Consider the following 26,398-nt stretch of genomic DNA (forward strand, 5'->3'; position numbering starts at 1 on the left):
TACTCTTTATTCATTACGTGAACTATGTAACTGTAATCCCTCTTTATTTCACCTCTACAGTAATAATGAAAAGTAAATCACAAAATTAATAAATATATATGTTTTGCTGAGTAAAAAATGAATATTTGGTGTCTTACAATAGCCTATTCCATCAGTAGTGTGCAAGAGGTTTTCACTGTTGTGCATGAAGCAGCAGAGAACAAATAAACTCTTATTCTTGGCATAAGTAACTTTCTGAATCTCATTCATAACAAGTTACCTGCAAATCCTTATATCATCTTATATGCAAGCATTAGACACTATATACACATTCCATCTCCATTATGGGTGATGTTTTAACATATTCTTTTGCAGAAAAGCAAGGATTCAGTCCATCAAAATAATGTTTCAACTACTCTGAAATTTCTATGCTAATTACACAGGCTTACCTTCAAGAACTATCAGTTTGTTTTGGCCTTGACTTTTGCTTTGGAAGAGATCAACAAAACTCCTGTTCTGTTACATAACATGACTCTGGGATTTGATATCTGTAATGTTGAAGATGGATTGCCAACAGCATTTAAAAATCCCTTCATTTGCTTTTTTGGGAACTACACGGTTCCTAACTACTCTTGTATACGTGGCAGCAAGTCTATAGGAGCACTTACAGGACCATCAGGAGTATCATCTGCCCAGATAGGCACATTGCTGGACCTCTACAGGTTTCCACAGGTGAGATTGGGAGAAGTGTCTTATTTGGTGCCATTTCAGATGTTTAGAAGAGAATGAGAATTAGTGACTGCTTTCATGATTCTATAACATTTTGTGATATCAAAGAATAAGTAGTCAGGAAAATGGGCTATCTATGCTCCCATAGTTCAGAAAAGGAATAAAAATTTAACTCATAAAAAGGGACTATTTGGAGTTTTAAAAATTATCAATAATTTTTTTAAATTCAGGAATTGGAAAATGACATTATAGTGTAAAGGTATGCTGAGCTGGGTGTTGGTGTCTCACACTTGTAAACCTAGCTACTTATGAAACATATATCTAATTACCTGCAAACACCATAAAGTAACATGTGGTTCAAGTCTTGAGGAAAAATCCAAGAAAGTGCATGGTGCTCTGACAGTAAATAATCCTGTGCAATCACACACACACACACACACACACACACACACACACACACACACACAATCCTTCCCTCCAGAAAGTGAAAGACATTATGTTGAAACTAGTACGGCAGGCTCTGGAAGACAAAAGAGGCAATTTTTTTCTCATACATAAATATTAAATCTAACATATGAATATGAAATATGATATAAGGATAGAACACATATCAGTTATATATGTATATAAATATATATGATTAACCTATGAAGTAGGTTAAACATAAATATGAAATTCCATGGTCCAATTTCTCTAATCAAATAACAAACAATATGCAAATGAACACCAGACAAATATAGCATATATTGCCTGAAGGGTGTGGGTGTTAAGGAAATGTGCAAAGGAACAAATGAATAGGAAATAAATGGGTGGGAAAATACAACGTACTATTCAAGATACATATGGGAACATGGAGCTAGGAATATATGGCTGGGAGTGTAATAGAAAGGAGGATTTATTGGAAGAAGTGACAAAGACAAAGAGAAAATTTAATAACAAACTGACATGTTGCACCAATATTAAAATTTTTAATGTTATTTCAATAAGTAAAAGATAACCTTGTTATGTAGTTCAACAGGTTATTTAATATACATCATGGCTGAGATTGTGATGAATAGAAATCTTCTCATTCATGGAGCATCCAATTTTCATTCCCTTTAGCTCACCATTGGGCCTTTTGATCAGGCCCTGAATGACCACAGGAAGTTCCCTGCTCTCTATCAGATGGCCTCAAAGGACACGTCCATAGCCACTGCCATGGTCTCCTTACTGGTTTACTTCAGATGGAACTGGGTGGGGCTGTTAACCTTTCTAGATGAGAATGGCTTGTGGATTCTTCCTCTACTGAAAGAAGAGATGGACAAGAACAGAGTTTGTGTAGCCTTCGAGCTAGCAATCCAAAGCTATGGCCTATCATTTGAAAGCATATCACTGTGTAACCAGATTAACAAATCTTCAGCAAATGTCCTCATCATATACGGTGGTAAGGAAGATGCAGTATATTTCCTGGATATTATTGAACAGTATTTAATAAAAGGTAAAGTTTGTATCCTGAACTCACAGTGGGAGTCCCCCATAAGGAGAAGGTCTTTAACGCGAGGTTCATTCCATGTCCTTCTCACTTTTTCACACCATCACTCAGATGTTTCTGGATTCACAGATTTTGTCAAGGCAGTGAACCCTTCCAAATACCCACAAGACTTTTTCCTTGCTCGGCTCTGGTTTCTCTCTTTCAATTGCTCAGATTCTGAGTCTGACTGTGGCACATGGCAGAACTGTCCTCGTGATGCCTCCTTGGATTGGTTACCTGGGCACATTTTTGACATGACTATGTCTGGAGAAAGTTACAATATATACAATGCTGTGTATGCTGTGGCCCAGGCTCTCCATGAGATGCTGCTATATCAAACAGAAGTACAAACAATAGAAAACAGGAAAGAGACAGTGCCTTCCCCTGCACAGGTAAGGCCTTCTATTTCGAATGGCACGCACAATAAACACAGTCAATTCCTAGAGGACTCTCTTACCACATGACATTAAATATTTTAGTTGTGTTCCCCAAACTAAAGAAATTAAATTTCTATAAATGTCTGTGAGGTTTGCTAGACATGTGCTCTTTTGCTCTTGTGGACAAGAGGCCTGTACCAAGAAAGAAATAAATTCCATGCTTCTATTCTTTCTTCTAGTAACTAATAATTTCCACTTACACATAGGTAATTTTGTGAAAAGAGTATAATCACCTTTTCCTTATGAGTTTCTAAGGATGACCTGCTGAGCACAAGTGTTTCTATTTCTCATAAGTAATCTCGATTCATTCTCCTTTAGGTATTAAAACTAGAACAAGCTCAAGCTGTAACTATTGACACCCACAGAATTAGTTGTTGTGGAAAACTCTAGCCACCTGAGAATTGCTGCATTTATGCTTATTTAAATGAAATCGGTTTCTCTTGAAAAGAGGCCTTCTAGCACTTTTCTGTGTTACCAGCTTTCAGGAAAATTATTCTTATTTCATCAGTGCTTCATCAGGTGTCTGTGTTTTCTTGAATTCTGAATCAGAGATAAAAGACACTCAGGAGATTTTGTATTTCTTTTCTTGTTTTGTAATCACATGAGAGTCTTTACTGCAAGCTCAAGCCTGGGCTCACACTCATCACTGATGCATTAGGTCTAAGTCTAGAGTCCCAACCGTCTCAGGAGCTATTCTTAATTCATCTTTTCTGTCTAACCACCTGGATATAGTTCAACATAAGATGATGCATCTCTTGTAGCTGCACCCTTTTCTGAAGAACACCCAATTTCAGAATCCTGCTGGAGACCAGGTGATTTTAGAAGACAAAAGAAAATTGGAGGCAGATTATGACATTGTGAACACTTGGAATATTCCACAAGGTCTTGATCTTAAGGTGAAAATAGGACAGTTTTCTCCATTTGCTCTACATGATCACCAACTATCTTTATTTGAAGATTTGGTAGAGTGGCCCATAGAAACTACAGAGGTGAATTTTTATTTAATTGTAATGATTTTAAGAACATATAAGTAAGTCAAATGAATACCTGACTGAATGCCAGCACTGACTCCTGTAATAGTAGCTATTCAGTTCTGAGTGTTATGGTTTGAATTCAGGCCCAGCAGGAATACCTGTGAGACTCTTATCTTCATTTAACCACCACAAAAGAGGTCCTGGGTGCTGGCTGATGCTTCTAATCCTCTCTACTTGGGAGGTTGACATCCTCAGATCTCAGATTATAGGTCACTTTAGAGCCCACCAGGTAAAAAAATCTGTGAGAATCTATGTCATTAAAACACCTCAAAACTAAGCTAGAGCTGTAGATGAAGCAGCCGATCATTTATCTTGAAAACAAAATAGCTCAAGGACATTTCTTGGACACTGAGTTCAAGGTCCAGGATCAGCACCATCCTAGAAACATTCAGTTTGTTTCTAAATGTGAATTTTGAATATTGTCATAAAATACAAATTGTATGTGTCTTAGCAGGGTTCTAACACCAATGAAGTACCAAAGGAATTGCGTTATGTATTTGAAAGGTTTATTTTCTTCCCTTTTCTGGTGAATTTATTTAATGATTAGTTGAGCTGCTACTTAGATCTCTTTCATGAGAGGAATCATTGAATGAGGTTGCACATAAAGGTATTGTGGTGACAGGATGTGGAATCCATAGCAGCATGCAATTCACTGACTGGATTTATGTGTATTGTTATACTACTCTAAAGAATTTGAACGACTTTGATTCCTTAGGGTAGTATATCAATACACATAAATCCAGTCAATGAACTAGTCGTTCAAATAAGGAAACTTTGGGAATGTTAGGAAAAACCTAAACAGTTTCTAACACATATCTGATGTTCCTCAGCCTGTTCTCTCTGTCTGCAGTGAGAGTTGTGGTCCTGGATTCAGGAAATCCCTTCAGGAGGGAAAGGCTGCCTGTTGCTTTGATTGTACCCCTTGCTCAGAGAATGAGATGGCTAATGGGACAGGTAAGTTCACAGCAGAGGGAGAAATACAGGTTCTCTCCTAGTGCCCCACAAAACATGCAAAGGACTACAAATGTCATGTATTGGAATTGCACTCAAAGTCTTCCTTCATTCACTTAGTAGTTGAATTACAACAATGGATGATACTGCTTCTTGAAAAGAAAAAAAAATCATGGGCTCTGAATTGTGTGTAGGATTAACTTTTTCTAGTGTAATGTATGTATGTTTATTTAAATACTGAGTAATTTTAGCATATTTTCTATCATATAGAATACAAAATCCTGTTAATAATGAGGTCTCCATGTTTTGCAATATGTTTAAATTATACAGAAAACACAAATCTTTATTTCCTAGTTATCCAGAACTGTTATTAAAGCAGAGAAAATGCTCTTGTTTGGTTCTACTCTTCTGCATGGCTTGACTGTATAGCATCAAAGAATAATTATAATGTCTGTACTCTAGTGCTTTACAGGTGAGTAGGAAAAGCTATATCACAATTACAAGGAAGGACCACAGTGCTCCTATCTATATGAAACTCAGATAGAAAAAATTCAACATCTTTTAGTCTTCATTTTAAATAAGGATATTGAGTTGTGTCCAAAATGGCTGGAAAATAGTATGGAAGAATGAAGAGATATCTAAAATTATTGTTAGGACATTAGGAACGGGAGAGAAGAAAATGAATGATTTTCATAGGAACAGTTCCAACAAGAATTTAGGGCCAAGTTTATGAACATGATGAAATTATAAAAATAACACTAAATAAGCCTAGTAATACTTGGTCATTTGTAGTTGATGCTTGTAATTATCAATATGTCAGAATTGTTTTTTAGATAGGGATTTCCTAATTTCCTTTTAAGCACTGGAAAGGAACTAATGACTTTTTGTCTTCCTCACCAGACATGGAGCAGTGTGTGAAGTGTCCAGATCACCAGTATGCCAACACACAGAGAAACCAGTGCCTCCTAAGAGCTGCAAGCTTCCTGGCTTATGGGGAGCCCTTGGGGACGGTCTTGGCCTGCATGGCTCTTGGTTCATCTACTCTCACAGCAGCTGTTCTTGGGGTCTTTGTGAAACATCACAACACCCCTATTGTGAAGGCAAATAACCAGGCTCTCAGCTACATCCTGCTCCTCTCCCTCTTCTTCTGTTTCCTCTGTTCCTTGCTCTTTATTGGCCATCCTAACACAGTCACCTGCATTCTACAGCAAACCACATTTGGAGTTGCATTCACGGTCGCTGTTTCTGCTGTTTTGGCCAAAACTGTAACTGTGGTTCTGGCCTTCAAGGTCACTACTCCAGGGAGAAGGATGAGGTGGCTGCTGATGTCAGGGGCTCCTAATTTTATCATTCCAATCTGCACCCTGATCCAGGTGACTCTCTGTGGTATCTGGCTGGGAACCTCTCCTCCTTTTATTGACACAGACACACACTCTGAACATGGCCACCTCATCCTCCTGTGTAACAAGGGGTCCCTCACTGCCTTCTACTGTGTCTTGGGATTCCTGGGTTCTCTGGCCCTGGCCAGCTTCACTGTGGCTTTCCTGGCCAGGAACCTGCCTGACACCTTCAATGAAGCCAAGTTCCTGACCTTCAGCATGCTGGTGTTTTGCAGTGTGTGGCTCACTTTCCTGCCTGTCTACCACAGTGCCAAGGGCAAGGTCATGGTGGCTGTGGAGGTCTTCTCCATCTTGGCCTCCAGTATTGGGCTCCTGGGCTGCATCTTTGTCCCCAAGTGCTACATCATCTTGATAAGGCCTGATTTAAATTGTGTGCATGGCATAAGGGACAGAAAATACCCTGGGCAAAGTAAGCCATCCTAAGAGGAAATTTACATATCTTTTCAAGCTGGTTTCTTTTTCCATTAGATATTAATTTCCATAGTTTTAATCATTTCAATAAATAAGTTGCTTTTACTCATTTTTCACGTAATGGCACAGTCATCAGTTGTAGGTAGAGACAGGTCAATTTGAATTTCATTTCATATATTTTTTTTGCTTTTACTAAGCACTTTGTTCCAGTTTTCTGATGTTTCAGAGATATTTGAAGAAAAATAAAGTATATCAGCCTTTGGCACACTGTCACTCGTCAAATCCTTGATGATCAGGTGGCTGACTGAGATTTGAGGACCATGGTTCATAGCCAGCCCCAGAAAGAAAAGACTCTGAGAAACCAACTCCAATAACCCCCCACCAAAAAGCTGGAAGTGGAGCCTTAAGCATAATTGCTTAATGATAAGGCACAGGCCTTGTGTTCCAACCCCAGGACAGGCACACACACACACACACACACACACACATAGAATACCAGGACTTGTGGTGTGGGGGAGACGAAAGAGTTCAAGGGGAATCAGGGTAAATGAATGTACAGAGGGAAAGTGGACAAATGAATTACTAATATTCCATGCCTAAATGTGGAAATGAAACTAGCACACATGGGGGAGAAAGACGGAAGTGGTATCACGGATCAAGACACCTTGCAATCACAAGGTGACATACTGAATTGCAGTCTTTCTCTAGGGGTGTGTGTGTGTGTGTGTGTGTGTGTGTTTGTGTGTGTGTATGTTTTCCAGTTCTGAGGCTCGCACTCTGGGCCTGAGTGATGTCCCTGAGCTTCTCTTGTTCAAGCCTAGTTCTCTACCACTTGAGCAACAGCACCATTTCCTGCGTTTTCTGAGGAGAATGTTTCTGCCTGGGCTGGCTTTGAACTTCATCTTCTATGTTAGCTTCCTGAGTAGCTAGGAAGACAACTGTGAGCTACTCATGCCCAGCATTTTTTTTTATGTAGTATAGCAAGATCCCGCTCCCTCCTGGGACCACCACCTTTGCCTGTCGTCGGTCAGCTGGGTGTTTTGAGATTGCCTTCCTTATGAGCCTGATTCATGTGGCAAAGCCCTGAACCAGAACTAACTGTGCTGCACCCCTCTGTATCTTATCCCTCCTCAGCAACACAGATTTGAGGCACCAAAAAAGCTATATGTTAAGTCGACTAGACTACACTTGATATAGATAGAAAATGCAAAGGAGTAGAGATTCCTTTCTCAGGTTAGTAGGACTCAACTGGGAAATTCTGGCATTTGCTGTTTTGTTGGGAACATTCCTGAGATCATTTCATTTTCCTTTATCTCTGGTCCTGGGGAAAAAAATGAAGCTGAAGGTAGTTTTGGGTGTTGTGGGGAAATTTGTTCTGCAATCTGATAGGACCTGCTTGGTCCATAATCTCTCTCTCAAATCTGCACTGAGAACCCCTGCAGCAGGCTTGGGTTTATTTTCTAGATGCTTCACTTTGACAATTTTTTTCCTTTCTGTAACTGCTTTTCCTATCTTTTTCAACTTGAATCAGGGTTTCATCATGATTTTTCCTTTTTCGCATGATAGTCCAGAATTTGCTGCACCTTAAAATTTGGTCCAGCTTAATAAGGGTGAACCACCAGTCAGGGTTTTATCAGGAAATCCCAAAGTGCCATGATAACTGGGAACAGATATTTATTGCAGAGATTCGCATAGTACTCAAGTAGGCTGGAGATGAGTGCACAGCTCTATAGAAAGGCTGCAGAGCCACAGTGAAGGACTAGAGTTACTCCAAATTTTACTAAGACCCCATTCTGTACCTTACTGACCTTAGTATAAGCCCAACCCCCACCCCTCGTTTGCCAGTAAAGACCATAAAATGCCCTGCGACAGAGAGTTCACAGAGAAACCATAAACACCAATAAGATTGACCACCAGAGAAGAAAAACAAGTTTTGGAGTTTTTCCAGAACTCCCCCACCCAGTTGTGGTTTCCAGTATGTAAATAGAAGATGCTATGATGTATGCTAATTCCCTGCCTTCCCCAAAGAATGTATAAAACAGCTGGAAGCCCTAGGCTCAGGGCCTCTTAGCATCATCAGTTTACTGAGTATTTGGAGGACTGAGCTAGCCAGAAATAAAATCCCTTTTTGCTGCTTGCATTGGTCTCTGGTGGTCTTTTTTTTTGTGCTTTTTTTTCAAATTTTTATTATCAAACTGATGTACAAAGTGGTTTCAGTTTCATACATTAGGCATTGGATACATTTCTTGTACTGTTTGTTACCTTGTCCATAATACCCTCCTCCCTGCTCCCCCTTTCCCATTCCCCCCCTGAGGTGTTCAGTTCACTTACACCAAACAGTTTTGCAAGTATTGCTTTTGTAGTTGTTTGTCTTTTTTTTTTTTACCATGTGTCTCTCAATTTTGGTATTCCCTTTCAATTTCCTAGTTCCAATAACAGTATACATGGTTTCCAATATACTCAGTAAGGTTACAGAGATAGTGTAGGTACAACCACAGGAAGGTGATAAAAGAACATCATCAATAATAGAAGCTACAGATACACATGGGACGTTGAAAGTAGTTACAACTGTGATATAACAATTGTTTCCATAACATGGAGCTCTTTTCACTAGCATCATCTTATGTGTTCATAAGGGTATAGCTATTGGGCCTTGTGATGCTGTGCTATGACTTGCCTAAACCTGTACTAATTATTCCCAATAAGGGAGACCAGAGAGTCCATTTTCTTTGGGTCAGGCTCCCTTCACTTAGTATAATTTTTTCCAAGTCCTTCCATTTCCTTACAAATGGGGCAATGTCATTCTTTCTGATAGAGGCATAAAATTCCATTGTGTATATGGACCACATTTTCCTGATCCATTCGTCTACGGAGGGGCATCTGGGTTGGTTCAAAATTTTAGCTATGGAAATTGTGTTGTGATGAACATTGCTGTGCTGGTGGCTTTACTGTGATTGTGTTTGTGGTCTTTGGATAGAACCCCAAAAGTGGGGCTGCTGGGTCATAGGGGAGTTCTATATTTAGCCTTCTGAGGAATCTCCATACTGCTTGCCAGAGTGGCTGAACCAGTTTACATTCCCACCAACAATGAAGTAGGGATCCCTTTTGGCCACATCCCCTCCCACAATTGTTATTGTTAGTTTTTTTGATATATGACATTCTTACTGTGGTGAGATGGAATCTCAATTTGTTTTCATTTTCATTTCTTTTATGGCCAGTGATGTAGAGCACTTTTTCATATGTGTCTTGGCCATTCTCATTTCCTCATCAGAGAAGTCTCTTTGTAAGTCTTTAGCCCACTTGATGAGGGGGATATTGGTTCTTTGCGGTTTTGTTTTGGAGGAAGGTAATTTTTTTAGTTCCGCATACTTTTAAGATATGAGGCCTTTGTCCGTTGAATTGCCGGTAAATATCTTCTCCCAATCTGTGGGCTTTCTGTTTATCTTGCGAGCTATGTCCTTTGCTTTGCAGAAGCTCTGCAGTTTGATGCAGGTCCCATTTGTCCAACCTTTCTTTGATTTGTAGCCTTTCTGGGTCTTTGTTAAGGAAGTTCTGTCCTGCGCCAAGGAGCCCAAGTGTTTTTCTTCCTCCTTCCTTCAGTGTTTTCAGGGTGTCTGTTTTGATTTCGAGGTCTTTGATCCATTTGGAGTTGATTTGGGTGAAGGGTGAGATATAAGGATCTAATTTTAGTTTGTTGCATGTGTTGAACCAGCTTTGCCAGCACCATTTGTTAAAGAGGCTATCTTTCTTCCAAGCTATTGTTTTAGCTCCTTTATCAAAGAATAAGTAGGCATAGTTCTGTGGGTTCATTTCTGGGTCTTCAATTCTGTTCCATTGGTCTTCAGGTCTTTTGCGGAGCCAATTCCAAGCTGTTTTTATTGCTATAGCTTTATAATATAGCTTGAAGTTCGGTATTGTAATTCCTCCAGCACTGTTCTATCTGCTTAGCATTGTTTTTGCTACTCTGGGTCTTTTATTGTTCCATATGAATTTCTGGCTTGCTTCGTCTATTTCTTTGTAAAATGGTGTTGGGATATTAATGAGTATTGCACTGAATTTGTAGATACCCTTTGGCAATATTGCTATTTTGAGTATATTAATCCTTCCAATCCAGGAGCATGGGAGGATTTTCCATTTCCATAGTTCTGCCTTAATTGCATTTTCATGTTTTTAAAGTTCTCATCATAGAGGTCTTTCACTTCGTTGGTTAAGGTTATTCCTAGGTGTTTTATGTTTTTTTGATGCTACTGCAAAAGGAGTTGCTTTCCTGTTTTCAGCCTCGGTCTTTGGGTCGTTAGCATAGAGAAAGGCCATTGATTTTTGAGGTTTTATTTTATACCCTGCAACTTTGTCAAAGTTTTGGATCAGCTCTAGTAGCTTGGGGGTAGAGTCAATGGGGTTCTTTAGGTATAGGATCATGTCATCTGGGAAGAGAGAAAGCTTAACTTCATCTTTTCCTATTTGGATCCCCTTTACGTTTTCTCCTTGCCTAATTGCTCTGGCTAGGAATTCTAGTACTATGTTAATGAGCAGGGCAGAGAGTGGACATCCCTGCCTTGCTCCTGATTTTAAAGGGAATGGATTTAGTTTTTCACCATTTAGAGTTATGCTTGTTTTTGGGTTGTCATAAACTGCCTTGATTATATACATGAATGTTCCATGGAATCCCAGCTTTTCCAGGGCTTTTAGCATAAATGGGTGCTGTATTTATTGAACGGTTTTTCCACATCCAGTGATATAACCATGTGGTTCTTTAACTTGCTCCGTTTGACGTGGTGGATTACATTAATTGACTTGGGTATATTGAACCAACTTTGCATCCCTGGGATGAATCCAGTTTGATCGTGGTGTATGATTTTTTTGATGACTTGTTGAAGTCGATTGGCCAGAATTTTGTTGAGAATTTTTGTGTGTATGTTCATCAGGGAAATCGGTCTGTAGTCCTCTTTTCGTGATGATTCCCTGCCTGGTTTTGGGATGAGGGTTATAGTGGCTTCATAGAATGTGTCTGGTAGTGAACATTCTCTTTCAATTTCATTGAAGATTTTGAGAAATATTGGTGTGAGTTCTGTTTTGAAGGCATGTGGAATTCTGGTGTGAATCTGTCTGGGCCTGGGCTTTTCTTGGATGGGAGATCACTTATTGTCGTTTCTATTTCAATACTGGATATGGATCTGTTTAGAAGGTTTAAATCTTGATGGTTTTGTTTGGGGATATAAATTTTTTCTAGGAAATCATCCATTTCTTCCAAGTTCTCAAATTTGTTGGCATAAAGATTTGCAAAATAGTCTTATTGTGTTCTGTATTTTGTTTTTTTCTATGGTGATGTTACCCGTTCCATCTCTGATCTTGTTTATTTGAGTCTTCTGCCTTCGTTTTTTGGTCAGCTTTGCTTGGGGTCTGTCTATCTTGTTGATTTTTCAAAGAACCAACTCTTTGTTTCGTTACTTCTTTCGATGGTTTTTTGGTCTCTAATTGATTTAATTCTGATTTGATTTTAATTATTTGCTTCTGTCTATTGACTTGGGGTTTGGCTTGCTGTTCTCCTTCAAGGAAATTAAGGTGCATCCTTAAATTATTGAGTTGCTGTTTCTCCAGGTTGTTGGTATGTGCACTCAGAGATATAAATTTTCCTCTGAGTACTGCCTTTGCTGTGTGCCAAAGAGATGGTACTTTGTGTCCTCATCTTGGATGAATTCCATAAACATTTGAATTTCTGTTCTAATTTTTTCAATGACCCACTGATGGTTCAGCAGCGTGTGGTTTAGTCTTCATGAATTGTAGGATTTTCTGTGGTGGCTGTTTGAGTTGAGCTCTAATTTTATTCCATTGTGGTCTGAGACAATGCAAGGAATGGTTTTGATACTTTTGAATTTGTACAGATTTTCTTTGTGCCCTAAGATGTGATGTATTTTGGAGAATGTTCTATGTGCTGCTGAGAAGAATGTATATTCTGTTATTGCTGGGTGGAATATTCTGTAGATGTCGGTTAAGTCTAGTTGGTCTAGGCAATTGTTTAATTCTGTGGTTTCATTGTTCAGTTTATGGCGTGTTGATCTGTCCATAGGTGACAGTGGAGTGTTAAAATCCCCAACTATTAATGTGTTTGGGTCTATGAGTGTTTTTAGAGTCTGTAGAGTTTGTTTGATGAAGTTGGGTGCTCATGTATTTGGTGTGTAGATATTTAGGATGGTTATATCTTCCTGTCGGAGAGATCCCTTTATTAGTATGTAGTAAACTGTTTTGTCTCTTCTTACCTTTGTTAATTTGAAGTAAATTTTGTCTGATGCTAGGATTGCAACTCCAGCTTGCTTATGGGGACCATTTGCTTTGTAGATTTGATTCCAGCTTTTCACTTTTAGAAGATGTTTACTATTGCTGTATATATGAGTCTCTTGGAGGCAGCAGAAAGACAGATCTTGATTTTTTTTTTTTTTTGGCCAGTCCTGGGCCTTGGACTCAGGGCCTGAGCACTGTCCCTGGCTTCTTCCCGCTCAAGGCTAGCACTCTGCCACGTGAGCCACAGCGCCGCTTCTGGCCGTTTTCTGTATATGTGGTGCTGGGGAATCGAACCTAGGGCCTCGTGTATCCGAGGCAGGCACTCTTGCCACTAGGCTATATCCCCAGCCCTGGATCTTGATTTTTGATCCAAATTATGACCCTAGTTATTTGATTGGAGAATTAAGTCCATTAATGTTGAGAGTTAGGATTGAGAGATGATCGTTTGTTCCTTTCATTATCACTATCTTGTTAACAGCTGTGTCTTCCCATTTCTCGATCTGATATTCTGGTTTACTATTTAGGGTACATTTCTCTGTCTGTATTGGGATCTTGATTATTTTCCCTGTATAGTGTATCTTTGAGGCTTTTCTGTAAAGCTATTTTGGTGGAGATATATTGTTTCAGTTTTTCGTTATTGTGGAAGGTTTTTATTTGACCTTCGGCTATGAATGAGAGTTTAGTTGGGTACTGTATTCTTGGTTGGTAGTTATTTTTATTTAGGGTTTGTTATACCTCATTCCCGGCTCTCCTTGCTTTCATGATCTCTGCTGAGAAGTCGGGTAATTCTGATTGCTTTTCCTTTATATGTGATTGTTTTTTTCTCTGTAACAGCTTTAAGGATTCTTTCCTTGTACTCTACTGATCCTGTTTTGATCATAATGTGTCGGTGGTATGTCCTATTCTGGTCTGGTCGGTTTGCGGTTGTAAATGCTTCATGTATCTCTATAGGCCGATACTTCTGCTGGATATTTGGGAAGTTCTCGGCTAATATTCTGTTAAAAAGGTTGCCTATTCCATTTAACTTCTTTCTCCAGGTTTTCCTCAATACCTATTACCTTTAAATTGGGCTTCTTGATTGTGTCTTGGAGCTCCTGGAGTAATTTGTCTTGTCGATTGCATTGGGTTTGTATTGATTTTTGACCTCCATAGATGCTAGGGAATCTTCGGCTCCTGAGATTCGATCCTCTGCTTCAGCTAGTCTGGACTGTAAGCTGGCTACTTGATTTCGAATCTCTTTTCCTTCTGTCTGGTCTTCCCAGATTATTTCCATGTCATCTCTTAGGCCATGTATGGACTTCATAAAGCAGGCATGCAGGCAGGCAGGCAGACAGGAAGGAAGGAAGGAAGGAAGGAAAGCAGGAAGGAAAGAAAGAAGGAAGGAAGGGGCAATGTTAATTAGTGTTGTGGCTCAAGTCATAGGTAGACCACTAGTTTTGACATGAACAGCAAAGACACAACAACCAGGTTATGAGTGCAAGTTACACTTTAGCCGAAAGTAAAGAAGAAAGGGAGAGAGAGAGGGAGGGAGGGGGAAGGGAGGGAGGGAAGGAGGTGGGAGGGATGGTAGGAAAGAGAGAGAGAAGGTGGGAGGGAGGGATGGGGTAAAAGTAATACAGATATTTGGTAGATGCTCTACATTGGACTGGCTGCCTTTTGAGTTTTTCTCTTGTTGTTGTTGTTAGCTTTATTTATTTATTTTTTTTACTATATTTGAATCTCTCAGAAACCAACATTACTTTGCCAGTATCCAGACACTTATATCCAATAAACTCAAGAACAACTCAGAACTCCTGTTTGGGCTAGAGTGGCCACCCCATCTTCATGGACACCCGGCAGAGCCTCCTGGGCCTCATCTTTCCAGTTCAATTGTAGCTCTGGAACCCCAGGATCTTTTGTACCATTTGCGGGTACAGGTATACCATGCAAACCGCGTCACAAGTCTAGAATGCATCCTCTTTGGAAAGAATTAGAATGCAATCTTGGTTTTTCAAATGTTTTTTATTAAAGCTCCTTGTCCCGCAGCAGCCCACTGATGTTCCACAGTTCATTGTTTCAATCCACCACTTCATTTCATAAAGAAAGGAGCACAAACAATAAATGGGAAGATGTCTTTACTCAGAACTCAACAACATAAGTAATGTTCCTGCCTATTAACTTAGCTACTCAACAGATTAAAGATGTGAGGATCATGGTTCAATATCAGCTAAGTTTTGAAAGTCTATGAGATTCTCATCTGAAGTGAATCACCAGCAATCTAGAAGTGGAACTGTGGGTCAACATGGTAGAGCTCTAGCCTTGAGCAAAGGAGCTTAGGGACAGCACTCTAGCTCTGAATACAATCTGGGAACCACCAAGTTAAAAAAAGAAAGAAACAAAAGTAAGAAAATTGTCATTCAGACTAAGGCTGCTTCTTCTCTCTTGTAATTGTAACTACTCATGAGGCTGAGATCTGAGGCTCACAGTTCAAGGTCAGCCTCGGCAAGAACATCTGAGATTTTGATCTCCCATTAACCACAAAAAAACCCCAAAATCTGGAAGTGTAGTTTCTGAGTCATATGGTAGAAGGCCACCCTTGAACTGAGAAAGCTGGGTTTCAGTGTTTGGGCCATGATTCCATTTTTAAGTGCTCTCACACAAAGAAGCAAAGAAAAGAAAAACAGAAAGAATGTGGTTTATTATTGTTATTTTCAACATGCCATGTGAAATTATGCCCTTTTTGGTTCTGTCTTTATTTCCCCTGGTTTCAAACTCGTTATCATGGTAACTGATTTTAGTACCCTCAATATTGTGTATTCATGTAACTGAACTAGGGAAGGGAAAGGGAATACCAAAATGAAGAGACAAAGGATAAAATGACAAACCAATGCAACAGCAATATGTACAAAACTATATGGTAATGTGGTATATCTACATAATGGAATTTTATGCCTCCATCAGACAGAAGGCCATTGTCCCATTTGTAAGGAATTGGAAGGACTTGGAAAAAATTATACTAAGTGAAGTGAGACAGACCCAAAGAAACATGGACTCTATGGTCTCCCTCATAGGGAATAATTAGCACAGGTTTAGGCTAGTCACAGCAGAGGCTCACAAGAGCCCAATAGCTATACCCGTATGAACACATACGATGATGCTAAGTGAAATGAACTCCATGATATGGAAATGACTGTTATATCACTGTTGTAATTACTTTCAACATACGATGTTAAACCGTACCTTCTATTATTGATGACCCTCCTGTATCCCCTTCCTATGGTTGTTCATCTGTATCTTATCTGAGTACATTGGAAACGGTGTATAAAGGTATTAGCACTAGGAAACTGAAAGGGAATACCAAAATCAAGAGACACAGGGTAAAAAAGACAAACGATTACAATAGCAATACTTGCAAAAGTGTTAGTGTAAATATACTGAGCTATTCATGGGGGGAAAGGAAAAGGGTGAGAGGGAGGGGGGAATGAGGGAAGAGGTAACAAACAGTACAAGAAATCTATCTAATGTCTAATGTATGAAACTGTAACCGCTCTGTATATCCGTTTGACATTGAAAATATAAAAAACAAAAAAAAAAACCCTGCAAAGTATATGGTGTAAACCAACTGTACAATTTGTGGGCTGGGGAGAGAAATGGGGAGGAGGGAGGTAAAAATTCAAAAAACAAAAAACAAAAAAAAAAGAAGAAATAATTTGGCCTTCTTGAGATGGAAATCATTTATTGAATGAATAAAATAATTGAATTTACAAATACATGGAATGTGTTGTGTGAACATGATGCATAAGGAGCTAAACTTATGTCAGCTGTACACAGTCATTAGAAAGTGGTATGAAGGGCTGGGGATATAGCCTAGTGGCAAGAGTGCCTGCCTCGGATACACGAGGCCCTAGGTTCAATTCCCCAGCACCACATATACAGAAAACGGCCAGAAGCGGCGCTGTGGCTCAAGTGGCGGAGTGCTAGCCTTGAGCGGGAAGAAGCCAGGGACAGTGCTCAGGCCCTGAGTCCAAGGCCCAGGACTGGCCAAAAAAAAAAAAAAGAAAGTGGTATGAAGCCTCACGTACCATTTTGTGGGTGACGAAGTTTTCTGAACTTTTGTTTCCTCATCTATAAAGGGATCCTAATAAGATAAGCTGGGGGGGTTGGGGGCGGTCAGAATTTCAAAATCTAGTGCCAGAGACATCCCATGAGAGCAACAGAACTCTTTCTGCTCATCAGCCATAGTGCGCAGGGTTATGCAATGACTTCCTGCAGAACTGAACTCAGGAGAAAGGCTGCTGGAGGTCAGGCAGGATCTGATCTCCCACTAGAGACATGAGTCTCATGGACTTTCCTGCCTGGGCTGCCTTTGAATCCCGGTCTTCATAGCTAATTTTCTGGGCTATAAGCAATAATCATTAGTCACTTCGAATACACAGTATAGTTATTTCCTATACTGGGACTGTACAGAATAAAGAGTAATTCTGTACCATCTGATAGCCTTCAGTAAACTCGTGATTATTGCATTTCTATTAGCACAACTATTATGCTAACAAGACATAAATAAAATGTGTCTTCATTGACAGTTTCATGATGTTGTGACGCAGCTGTCATCCAGAGTCGTACACAGCCATGTTTCAATGGCTCACCCGTGTAAAACTTTCCACTTAGGAAGCAGAGGCTGGGGAGAGATCAGTTCAAGGCCAGCCAGAGCAGAAACCTCATGAGGAGACCCCATCTCAACAACAGCTGTATAGGGTGGTATGTTCCTGTCATCCCAGATACAAAATGGCTAATATCTAGAGAACTATGTCTCCAGGTCAGCCTGGGTAACAACAACAACAAAACAAAATTCCACCTGGTGGTAGGAGGCTGAGATCTGATGACTGTGGTTCAAACCCAGTAAGATCAGGAAAGGCCATGAGACTCTTCTCTCCAATACACCAGCACAAAGCTGGAAGTGAATAGAATCCATGCATATGAAGCACAAAACCACAAGGGACAGAGACAAAACTCTGTGTTTGTACCCCAGAATTGAACATAAGCACACACATACACACACAAGTCTGACAAAGGGACAGGAGAAAGGAGGTCCCCATTCATCTATGGTGAGGGGCACAGCAGATGGAGTCCGGGGCAGGTCAGAGCCATGAGACACAGAAAACGTTTTGAGAGTGGGACCCTTGCTTTGGCCCCCTCTGCTTGTGAATTAAAGACCCATGCACCCTAATATCTCTGAACCAATGAACACTGAAAACATACACACAACCCCACTCCCAACTCTCTCACACAATGGTGCCCTGAAAGGATACCATCTACTCGTGCTTGCTTTTCCATTTTCTTTATTTGTTTCATGGATACAGTAAATGACACACAGGAATCGACTGTCTCACAACCTTGAGGTTTGCTTACAACCATTCAGATAAAGAAGATCAAGCTCCAGTTCTTTCCATGCTCAATTCACTCGAGATTCCTGATGGTGTGTGCACAGGATACATGTGCTCCCAAATAAGCTCAGAGTCTCCTGTGGTTCCAGAGCTCAGATCGAGTGGAATAGCTCAGAATCAGAGGCCCTGCCTCTTTTACCCACACTGAATTTGCAGTAGGCGTATCTCAAGGAACACACTTCTGTCCCGGCTTTCATTTCTGATGCTGAGAAGGGATTCCAGGAGAGAGATGGCTGACTACACAGGCAGATCAGAAAGGCCAATGAGGCTCTCCTCATTGGCCAGCCATGATCCATCAGTCTCCAGGCGATAGAATCGGTACTCCCTCTTCTCAGCAAAATACTCCATAGCAATATGGACCTTGTGGGTTGGTGTCATTTCTCTCAACGCCAGTGCCAACTTAGCCAAAATTTCTTCAATTTTCTCAGGGTCAGTATCTCCTGGGTTGCCATCATATGGACCTTTGTAGCTCTCCAGAAGGGCAGGATAGAGGCCCCTTTTCAAATGGCCTATCCTGGCTGTGAGGCTCAGGGGCTCCTCCAGGTTGGTCAAGGAGATGGGGTTGCCATAGACACTGATGAAGCTGAGCCGGGACCACTGGCTCAGGACAGGCAGGATGGCGCAGAGCTGGGCATCAGTAAGGTCACAGAGGGCCAGGGCCAGGGTCTGCATGGTGTGGGCCTGGAACCCCAGCAGGTCTCTCAAGTCCTCAGGCCTCAGAACACCAGGGACGAACGCCTGAGGAGCAGGTGCTGGAGCTGCCAGGTGTGAAGACTCCGGGACAGAAACCACTTGTCCGTCTTATACACGGAACAAATATTCAACGACAAGGTCTTAAATGGAGGCAGTGAGGGTGGGCTCTTCTTGCTCATCTTGCTTGAGGAGATGTGGGTCCGCTGTGCAGGGCTCTGTGGATCCCAGCAGGGCCAGGCACTGAATGTAGACTCAGGGATTCTGCTTCTGTTCTCTGATCCCTGGGCCCTTTGTAGTCTGAAGCCCCGCCTTCAGGAGTGCACGTCAACCAATCATAGAGCAACTTCTTGTTGGAATATCGAGCTACATCTACTTGGGTCGTCAACTTCTGGAGTAGGTCAAACCCTCCTTCCTATACTAAGTGAAGGGGTTGAGGGCGTGTTTCCCACCTGCTCTTTGAAATGTAAATTACACTGAAGCAAAAACAGCTCCTACCCTTCTTCTCTAACCCCTCCAGACATGCACATGCTACTCTCCTGTCCTGGGGCTGAGAAGAATCCCAGCCCAGCCCCAGCCCAGCGCTATAGAATCCACACATCCTACTGAACAATCTATCTCTGTATTGCTTTTTCCTCCTGCCTTGTTTCTTCATTCCTTTCTTCCATGGATCATTCGTTTCCTCCTTCCTTCCTTTTCTTTCCGTGTCCTTCCTTCCTTCCTTCCTTTTCTTACTTCTTATTCCTTAGTTTTCCTTCCTTTCTTCCCTACCTAACTGCCAACCTCAAAGCTTGCCTTCTTTCCTTTCTTACTTTACTCCTTTCCCTGCTTCTTTCTTTCCTGCCATTCATCCGTCTTTCATGCCTACCTTCCTTCCTTTCTCTATTTCCTCCTTGCATTCTTCCTCTCTCCCTGCTTCCCTCATCCTCTTTTGTCTCTCTTTGTTTCCTTTTCTTTCTCTTTTCTCTATTTCTTCCTTCCTCTGATCCATCCCTTCCTCCTTCGTTCTTTCCTTGCTCCCTGTCTTCATTCTTTACTTTGGTAGCTGGGTAGACATGAAGGAAATATATCTATACAATATAAGGGGAGCAAATGAAGTATTGCCAGCATTCTTGTGCCATTTTCCTCAAGTCTCCACCATGACTGTGTGAACAATGTAGGGAACTCATCACCAAATTTGTGGGAGATGACGAATTAGTTCTCTTGCTCTCATGGGATACCTGGACCCACAAAGGGCACACAAGATCTTGGGGTTCCAGAACTACAATTGAACTGGAAAGATCAGGCTCACAGGCCTTGCACCTTACACACACACACACACACACACACACACACACATACACACACACACACACACGATTATGTTCTAATGCTGAGAAGAAACGACAGAGAGAGAGGGCCTACTACCCAGCCAGAGCCTCATGGTTATGAAACTCCTCAACTCTGAGCACCCAGGAACCATCTGGCCACAGGAAGTAGTACAGGAAACTGTTGCAGAAATCACAGAGACCTGGGAAAATCTGGATCTTATTATGGGTTGACCACACATCTCCCAAATCCTGGGCCAACCCAGCCAGAACCTGAAAAAACCTGTCAGGGTCCAAGTTCCCTGTGGGTCCATAGCTCCCCACAGGGGGAGAATAGATGCTTTCACTCAAGTGGCCCAACCTAGCCATGAGGCCCGGGAGGTGCTGCAGGGTGTCCATATTCTTCCTTCTTTCTTGTCAGCCTTCCTTCCTTTCTCCGTTCCCTCCTGGCACACTTTGTCCCTCACTCCCTGCCTCTTCCTATCCTCCTTTGTCTCTTTGTCCTGTTCATACTCTTTCTTTTTCTGAGTTTCTTTTTCTTTCTCTTTTCTTCCTTCCTCCATTTCCTTCCTCTTTCCCTTTTCCCTCTGTCCTTCCTTCCTTTCTCCCTTCCTTCTTTCTTTCTTTCCTTCCTTCCTTCCTTCCTTCCTTCCTTCCTTCCTTCCTTCCTTCCTTCCTTCCTTCCTTCCTTCCTTCCTTCCTTCCTTTCATTGCTTCTTTCTACTTCTTTCTTTTGGTGTTCCTCGGTAGACATGAATTAAATATACCTATAAGATATCCGAAGAGCAAATGAAGAATTTTCAGCATTCTCGTGCCACTTTGATCAAATTTTGATGTCTCAGAAAACTACAAACAAACAGCCAAAATCATAACCAAGGCCAAACATTGATAGCTCGAAATTTGTAGATAAGCTGGGGCAGGGTAGGGGGTGGGGCAGAGGCAGAAGTTTAAAATCAAGTGCCAGAGACATCCCAGGAGAGCAACAGAACTCTTTCTGCTCATCAGCCATACTGCCCAGAGTGATGGAGGGACTTCCTGCAGAACTAAGCTCAGGAGAAAGGCAGCTGGAGGTCAGGCAGCCTCTTATCTCCCACTAGAGACACGAGTCTCATGGACTTTCCTGCCTGGGCTGCCTTTGAATCCCGGTCCTCACATCTCATTTTCTGGGGTATAGGCAATGTTCATTTCGTCACCTTGAATACACAGTATAGTTATTTCCTATGCTGGGACTGCACAAAATGAAGAGTTACTCTGCAGCTTCTGATAGCTTTCAATAAAGTCATGGTTATTTTATTCTATTAATGCAAGTATTATGTTATCAAGACATAAATAAATTGTGTCTTTGTTGACCTTCCCATGATGTTGGGACACAGCTGTCATCCAGAGTCATACACAACCAGGTTCCAATGGCTCATTCCTGATGGTGTGTGCATAGGACACATGTACCCCCAAATAAGCTCAGAGTCTCCTGTAGTTCCAGAGCTCTGATTGAATGGAGTAGCTCAGGATCAGAGGCCCTGCCTCTTTTACCCACACTGCATTTGCAGCATGTGCATCTCGAGGAACACAGTTCTGTCCCAGCTTTCATTTCTTTCTTTTTTTTTTTTTGGCCAGTCCTGGGCCTTGGACTCAGGGCCTGAGTACTGTCCCTGGCTTCTTCCCGCTCAAGGCTAGCACTCTGCCACTTGAGCCACAGCGCCGCTTCTGGCCGTTTTCTGTATATGTGGTGCTGGGGAATCGAACCTAGGGCCTCGTGTATCCGAGGCAGGCACTCTTGCCACTAGGCTATATCCCCAGCCCCCGGCTTTCATTTGTGATGCTGAGAAGGGATTCCAGGAGAGAGATGGCTGACTACACAGGCAGATCAGAAAGGTCAATGAGGCTCTCCTCCGTGGCCAGCCAAGATCCATCAGGCTCCAGGAGATAGAATCGGTACTTCCTCTTCTCAGCAAAATAATCCAAAGCAATGTGGACCTTGTGGGTTGGCGTCATTTCTCTCAAATGCCAGTGCCAACTTAGCCAGAACTTCGATTCTCTCAGGGTCAGTATCTCCTGGTCACCATCGTATGGATCTTCGTAGCTCTCCAGAGGGGCAGGATAGAGCCCCCTTTTCAAATGGCCCATCCTGGCCGTGAGGCTCAGGAGCTCCTGCAGGGTGCCCAAGGAGATAGGGTTGCCATAGAAATTGATGACGCGGAGCCAAGACCACTGGCTCAGGACAGGCAGGATGGTGGAGAGCTGGGCATCAGTCAGGTCACAGAGGTCTAGGCCCAGTGTCTCCAGGGTGCCAGCCAGGAACCCCAGCAGGTCTGTCAGGTCCTCATTCCTGAGGTCCCCCAGGGATGAACACCTGACAAGCAGGTGCTTGAGCTGCCAGGTGTGAAGACTCCAGGACAGAAACCAAATGTCCCTCTCATCCATGAAACAAATACTCAGCGACAAGGTCTTCAATGGCTCATGAGAATGGCCGGCAGGGTCCCAGCACTGAACATGATGGATTCCAGGTGAAGCTGCTTGACATGTGACAGACACCATAAATGGGCCTTGAACTTCCAGTCATAAGAGTGAGGACTTCTCTCAGTAGCGTGGATGTGCTCGAACCTGTTGCATATCTTCAGGCTGTGAAGGTTTCTCATCGGCTCAGATATGGAGCACATACTTGCATGGTGTCTGGACTCCTGAGTTCTCACACCACCAGTTCCTGGACAGAGTCCATCGTCAGCCTGTGCAGAATTTTCTGGAGTTCAGAGAAGGAGTCGGACAGAATCTGCAGTTTCCTCGAGCACAGCTGGACTCGTCCTTTCTTCTCCCCGGCCCACTGGAGCAGGAGAGCTTGGAGATCATCCTGGGCGCCCTGTTGAATGGTCAGGTCCATGGCGATGAGCAAGGGCTGCTGATTAGTCAGTCCCAAACATGGGCTGCCAGTTTGCTTATCAGTCAGGAACCCTGGGCTGGAGATGTGGGCCATGGCCAGGTACCCCTTGTCCATATCTCTGGGTGCTCCTTCCCCAGATGGAGCAATTGCAGTTTGCAGTGAGTGGGGCGCTCCTTCTGGGCAAGAAGCAGATCGAGGCCATCCAGGACAGCCTTGAAGGTATACAGGTCTGGTGACTGTACCAGGTCCCCCAAGGGGAGGCAGGGGAAAGGCCAGGCCTGCACCATGGCCTTCAGCACCTCTCTGTGGCCCCCAGTGTAGGCCTCCATAAACAGCGAAGGGAACAGCAGCACCTGTAGATCATCTAGGGCAGAGCTGGCCAGCACCGGGTGGCTCAGCAGATTCTGCATGGCGAGATGCTGGAGAAAGGGTGGGGTGCTCTTGCTTATCTTGCTGGATTCGATGTGGGTCCACTGTGCAGGGCTCTCTGAATCCCAGCAGGGCCAGGCACTGACTGCAGACTCAGGGACGCTGCTGCTGTTCTCTGATCCCTGGGCCCCTTTATATCCTAGAACCCTGTCTTCAGAAGTGCACATCAACCAATCAGAGAGTAGCTTGGGGTGGGATTATTGAGCCATACCTATATGGGCAGTCAATCTCTGGACTAGTTCAAGGTCTCCTTCCTGTACAAAAGTGAAGGGATTAAAGGTGTGTTTCCCACCTGCTCTTTGAAATGTAAATTACACTGAAGCAAAAACATCTCCTACCCTTCTTCTCTAACCCCTCCAGACATGCGCATGCTACTCTACTGCCCTGGGGCTGAGAAGAATCCAGCCCAGCCCCATCCCAGAGCTGTAGCATCCACACAGCCTACTGGACAATCTGTCTCTGTATTGCTTTTTCCTTTCTCTTGTTTCTTCATTCCTTCCTTCCATCGTTTCCTCCTTTCTTTTCTTTCCTTTTCCTGTCTTCCTTTCTGTCACCTTTCATTCCTTCCTTCCTTTCCTTACTGCTTATTCTTTGTTGTCCTTCCTTTCTTCCCGACCTGTTTGCCAGCCTCCAAGCTTGCCTTCTTTCCTTCATACTTCACTCCTTTCACTCCTCCTTTCTTTCCTCCCCTTCGTCCATCTTTCATGTCTACCTTCCTTCCTTCCTTTCTCCATTTCCTCCTTGCATTCTTCCTCCCTCCCTCCCTGCTTCCCCTAATCCTCCTTTCTCTCTCTCTTTGTTTCTTTTTCTTTCTTTGTCTTTTCTCTATTTCTTCCTTCCTGTGTTCCATCCCACCTCCCTTCCTTTCTTCCTTCCTTCATTATTTCCTTCTTTCCTTGCTTCCTGTCTTCATTCCTTACTTTGCTACCTGGGTAGACCTGAAGTAACTATATCTATACAATATAAGAGGAGCAAATGAAGTATTGCCAGCCTTCTTGTGCCATTTTTCTCAAATCTCAACCTTGACTGCATGAACTATGTAGGGAACTCATCCCCAAATATGTGAGAGATGAAGAATTCGTTCTTTTGCTCCCATGAGAGGTCCATCCAATCAGAGAGCAGCTTCTGATGGGACTTTTGAAACAATCTTCCACCCCCCACTACAACAAGAAGGTATGTCACTCTTCCACAAAAGTGAAAGGCTTAAGGCCGTGTTTCCCATCCATTCTTTGAAATGTAAATTACACTGATGCAAAACAATTCCACCCTTATCCGTTCACCCCTCCAAGCAGTCCCATGAGACTCTTTTGCCGTTGAGTTGGGAAGGATCCTAGAAGATCCCCAGCCCAGCGCCTTAACATCAGCAAAGACCAGGGGACATCCCGTCTCTGTGTCTTTTTGCTTTATTTCTTTGTTCCTTCCTTCTGTTATGCCAGATTTCCAATCCCCAAAGACCACCAAGGAGCCGATACTGATGCAAACACACGAGAATCTTTATTGCAAGCTAAAGCCTGGACTCCAAACCTTTACCGACACAGCGGATCTGGATTGAGAGTCCTGCCCCTCAGATAGGCAGGGTTTTTATTGTGATTACAGCAGGGGCAGGGTATTTCCAACTTGGCAGATACTTGATTGGATGGCATATAGCAAGCAAGTCTTGTCCTATTTTTATTGACTATCTACCCTTTCAGTTATATATTCTGGCTTTGATATTGGGAACTGGCCTCGATATCAGGAATTGACAACAGGTGGTCACGTAGCACTGACACAGGGGGTTAGTGCAGGGGGTAGAACAAGGCACAAATGGGTTAAGCAAGCCATTTACAGAAGCAGAATTCTGCGGTTAGGCTGAGCTAGTACTAACTTTATTTTAACAATTGTGACCATGTTTTCCCATTACCACTAAGCAAGCTTGAGCGGGCTAAAACAATCCAGTACTCAATCATAAGTAAACCAACCCAACAGTTACCATGGCATTTCTACTACTATTATGGTTATTTCTATAGTCTATGACTATGCTCATTTTTACTGTTCGTTACCATGGTTGCTACCAAGGTACAGAGGTGAACAAGTGCTCCCTACGTTTTTAAATGTCAAACTATAAGAAACTAGTCTCATGGGTGGGGGTGCAGCCCTCTATCATGGAGTCATTACCATTGTTTAGAAGCTGTTATAATTTTAACACTAAAACTTATATTTAGTTACTCCAGTTTTCAGGTCAGCCCTATCACTTCCTCCCTTTTCCTTTCTTTCGTTCTTTTCTCCTCTCTTCATTTTCTGTTTCTTCTCCTTTTCTCTTCCCTCATTTCTCCTTTCTTCCTTACCTTAATCTAGAATATGGTCTAGGTAGTTTTGAACCTGGTTATGGGTTAATTTGTGTGTTCGTTTGTGCCAGTTCTGGCACAACTGGGCTTTGCCTGAGCTGTTGGGCTCAATGCCAGCCAGCACTCTTGGATGTGAACCACATCTCCACTACTGGCTCTTTGGAGGTTGAATGGAGATGAGAGTCTCAAGGCATTCCCTGCTCAGGCAGGCTTAGAACTGGGATCCTCAAGTCACAAACTCTCAGTGTACCTCGGATTCTAGCCATGAAAACTACTCTCATTCTTTGGTCCCTAGAAACGCTATCTCTTGGCTCATGCTTCAGAAACTTTTTGGTTTTGGTTGAGTGACACACTAAGTTACAGGTAAGAAAGCATTCTTCCCCATGTAGCAGTTGGCTTAAAGAATTGATATAAACAAGTCCAGGTTCCAGTTCTTTGCAAGGTAAATTCACTGCAAATTCTGGATGGGGTGTGCACAGGACACATGTTACCCCCTAAAACACTGAAACTCCTGGGGCTCTACAGCCATGCTTGAACTGGAAAGCACAGCACCAGGTGACCAGCCTCTTGTACGCCAACTGAACTTGGGAGTTCAGGTCCCCTGGAGAGGGCACTTCTGT

The 26,398-nt window shown here is 42.5% G+C and overlaps 2 protein-coding genes across 2 annotated transcripts in view; both read left to right on the forward strand.

Annotated features, from left to right (window-relative positions):
* Positions 1 to 441: 441 nt before the first annotated feature.
* On the forward strand, positions 442 to 18,312 carry LOC125342804 (vomeronasal type-2 receptor 116-like; the record flags this gene model as incomplete). The annotated part of the gene is made up of 7 exons (XM_048335112.1): positions 442 to 711; positions 1,810 to 2,610; positions 3,417 to 3,644; positions 4,520 to 4,672; positions 5,549 to 6,449; positions 8,018 to 8,153; positions 18,243 to 18,312. Coding segments are annotated over 7 exons (2,559 nt in total), but the record flags the coding sequence as incomplete, so codon positions are not given.
* Positions 18,313 to 25,494: 7,182 nt separating this feature from the next.
* Positions 25,495 to 26,398, forward strand: part of LOC125342806 (vomeronasal type-2 receptor 116-like) — a 17,957-nt gene continuing 17,053 nt past the window's right edge. Inside the window, exon 1 of the mRNA XM_048335113.1 lies at positions 25,495 to 25,509. Within this exon, the coding sequence (XP_048191070.1) occupies positions 25,495 to 25,509 (15 nt within the window). The remainder of the gene's footprint in view (positions 25,510 to 26,398) is intronic.

This window comes from Perognathus longimembris, chromosome 27, assembly GCF_023159225.1.
Source record: "Perognathus longimembris pacificus isolate PPM17 chromosome 27, ASM2315922v1, whole genome shotgun sequence".
NCBI classification, from domain to species: domain Eukaryota; kingdom Metazoa; phylum Chordata; class Mammalia; order Rodentia; family Heteromyidae; genus Perognathus; species Perognathus longimembris.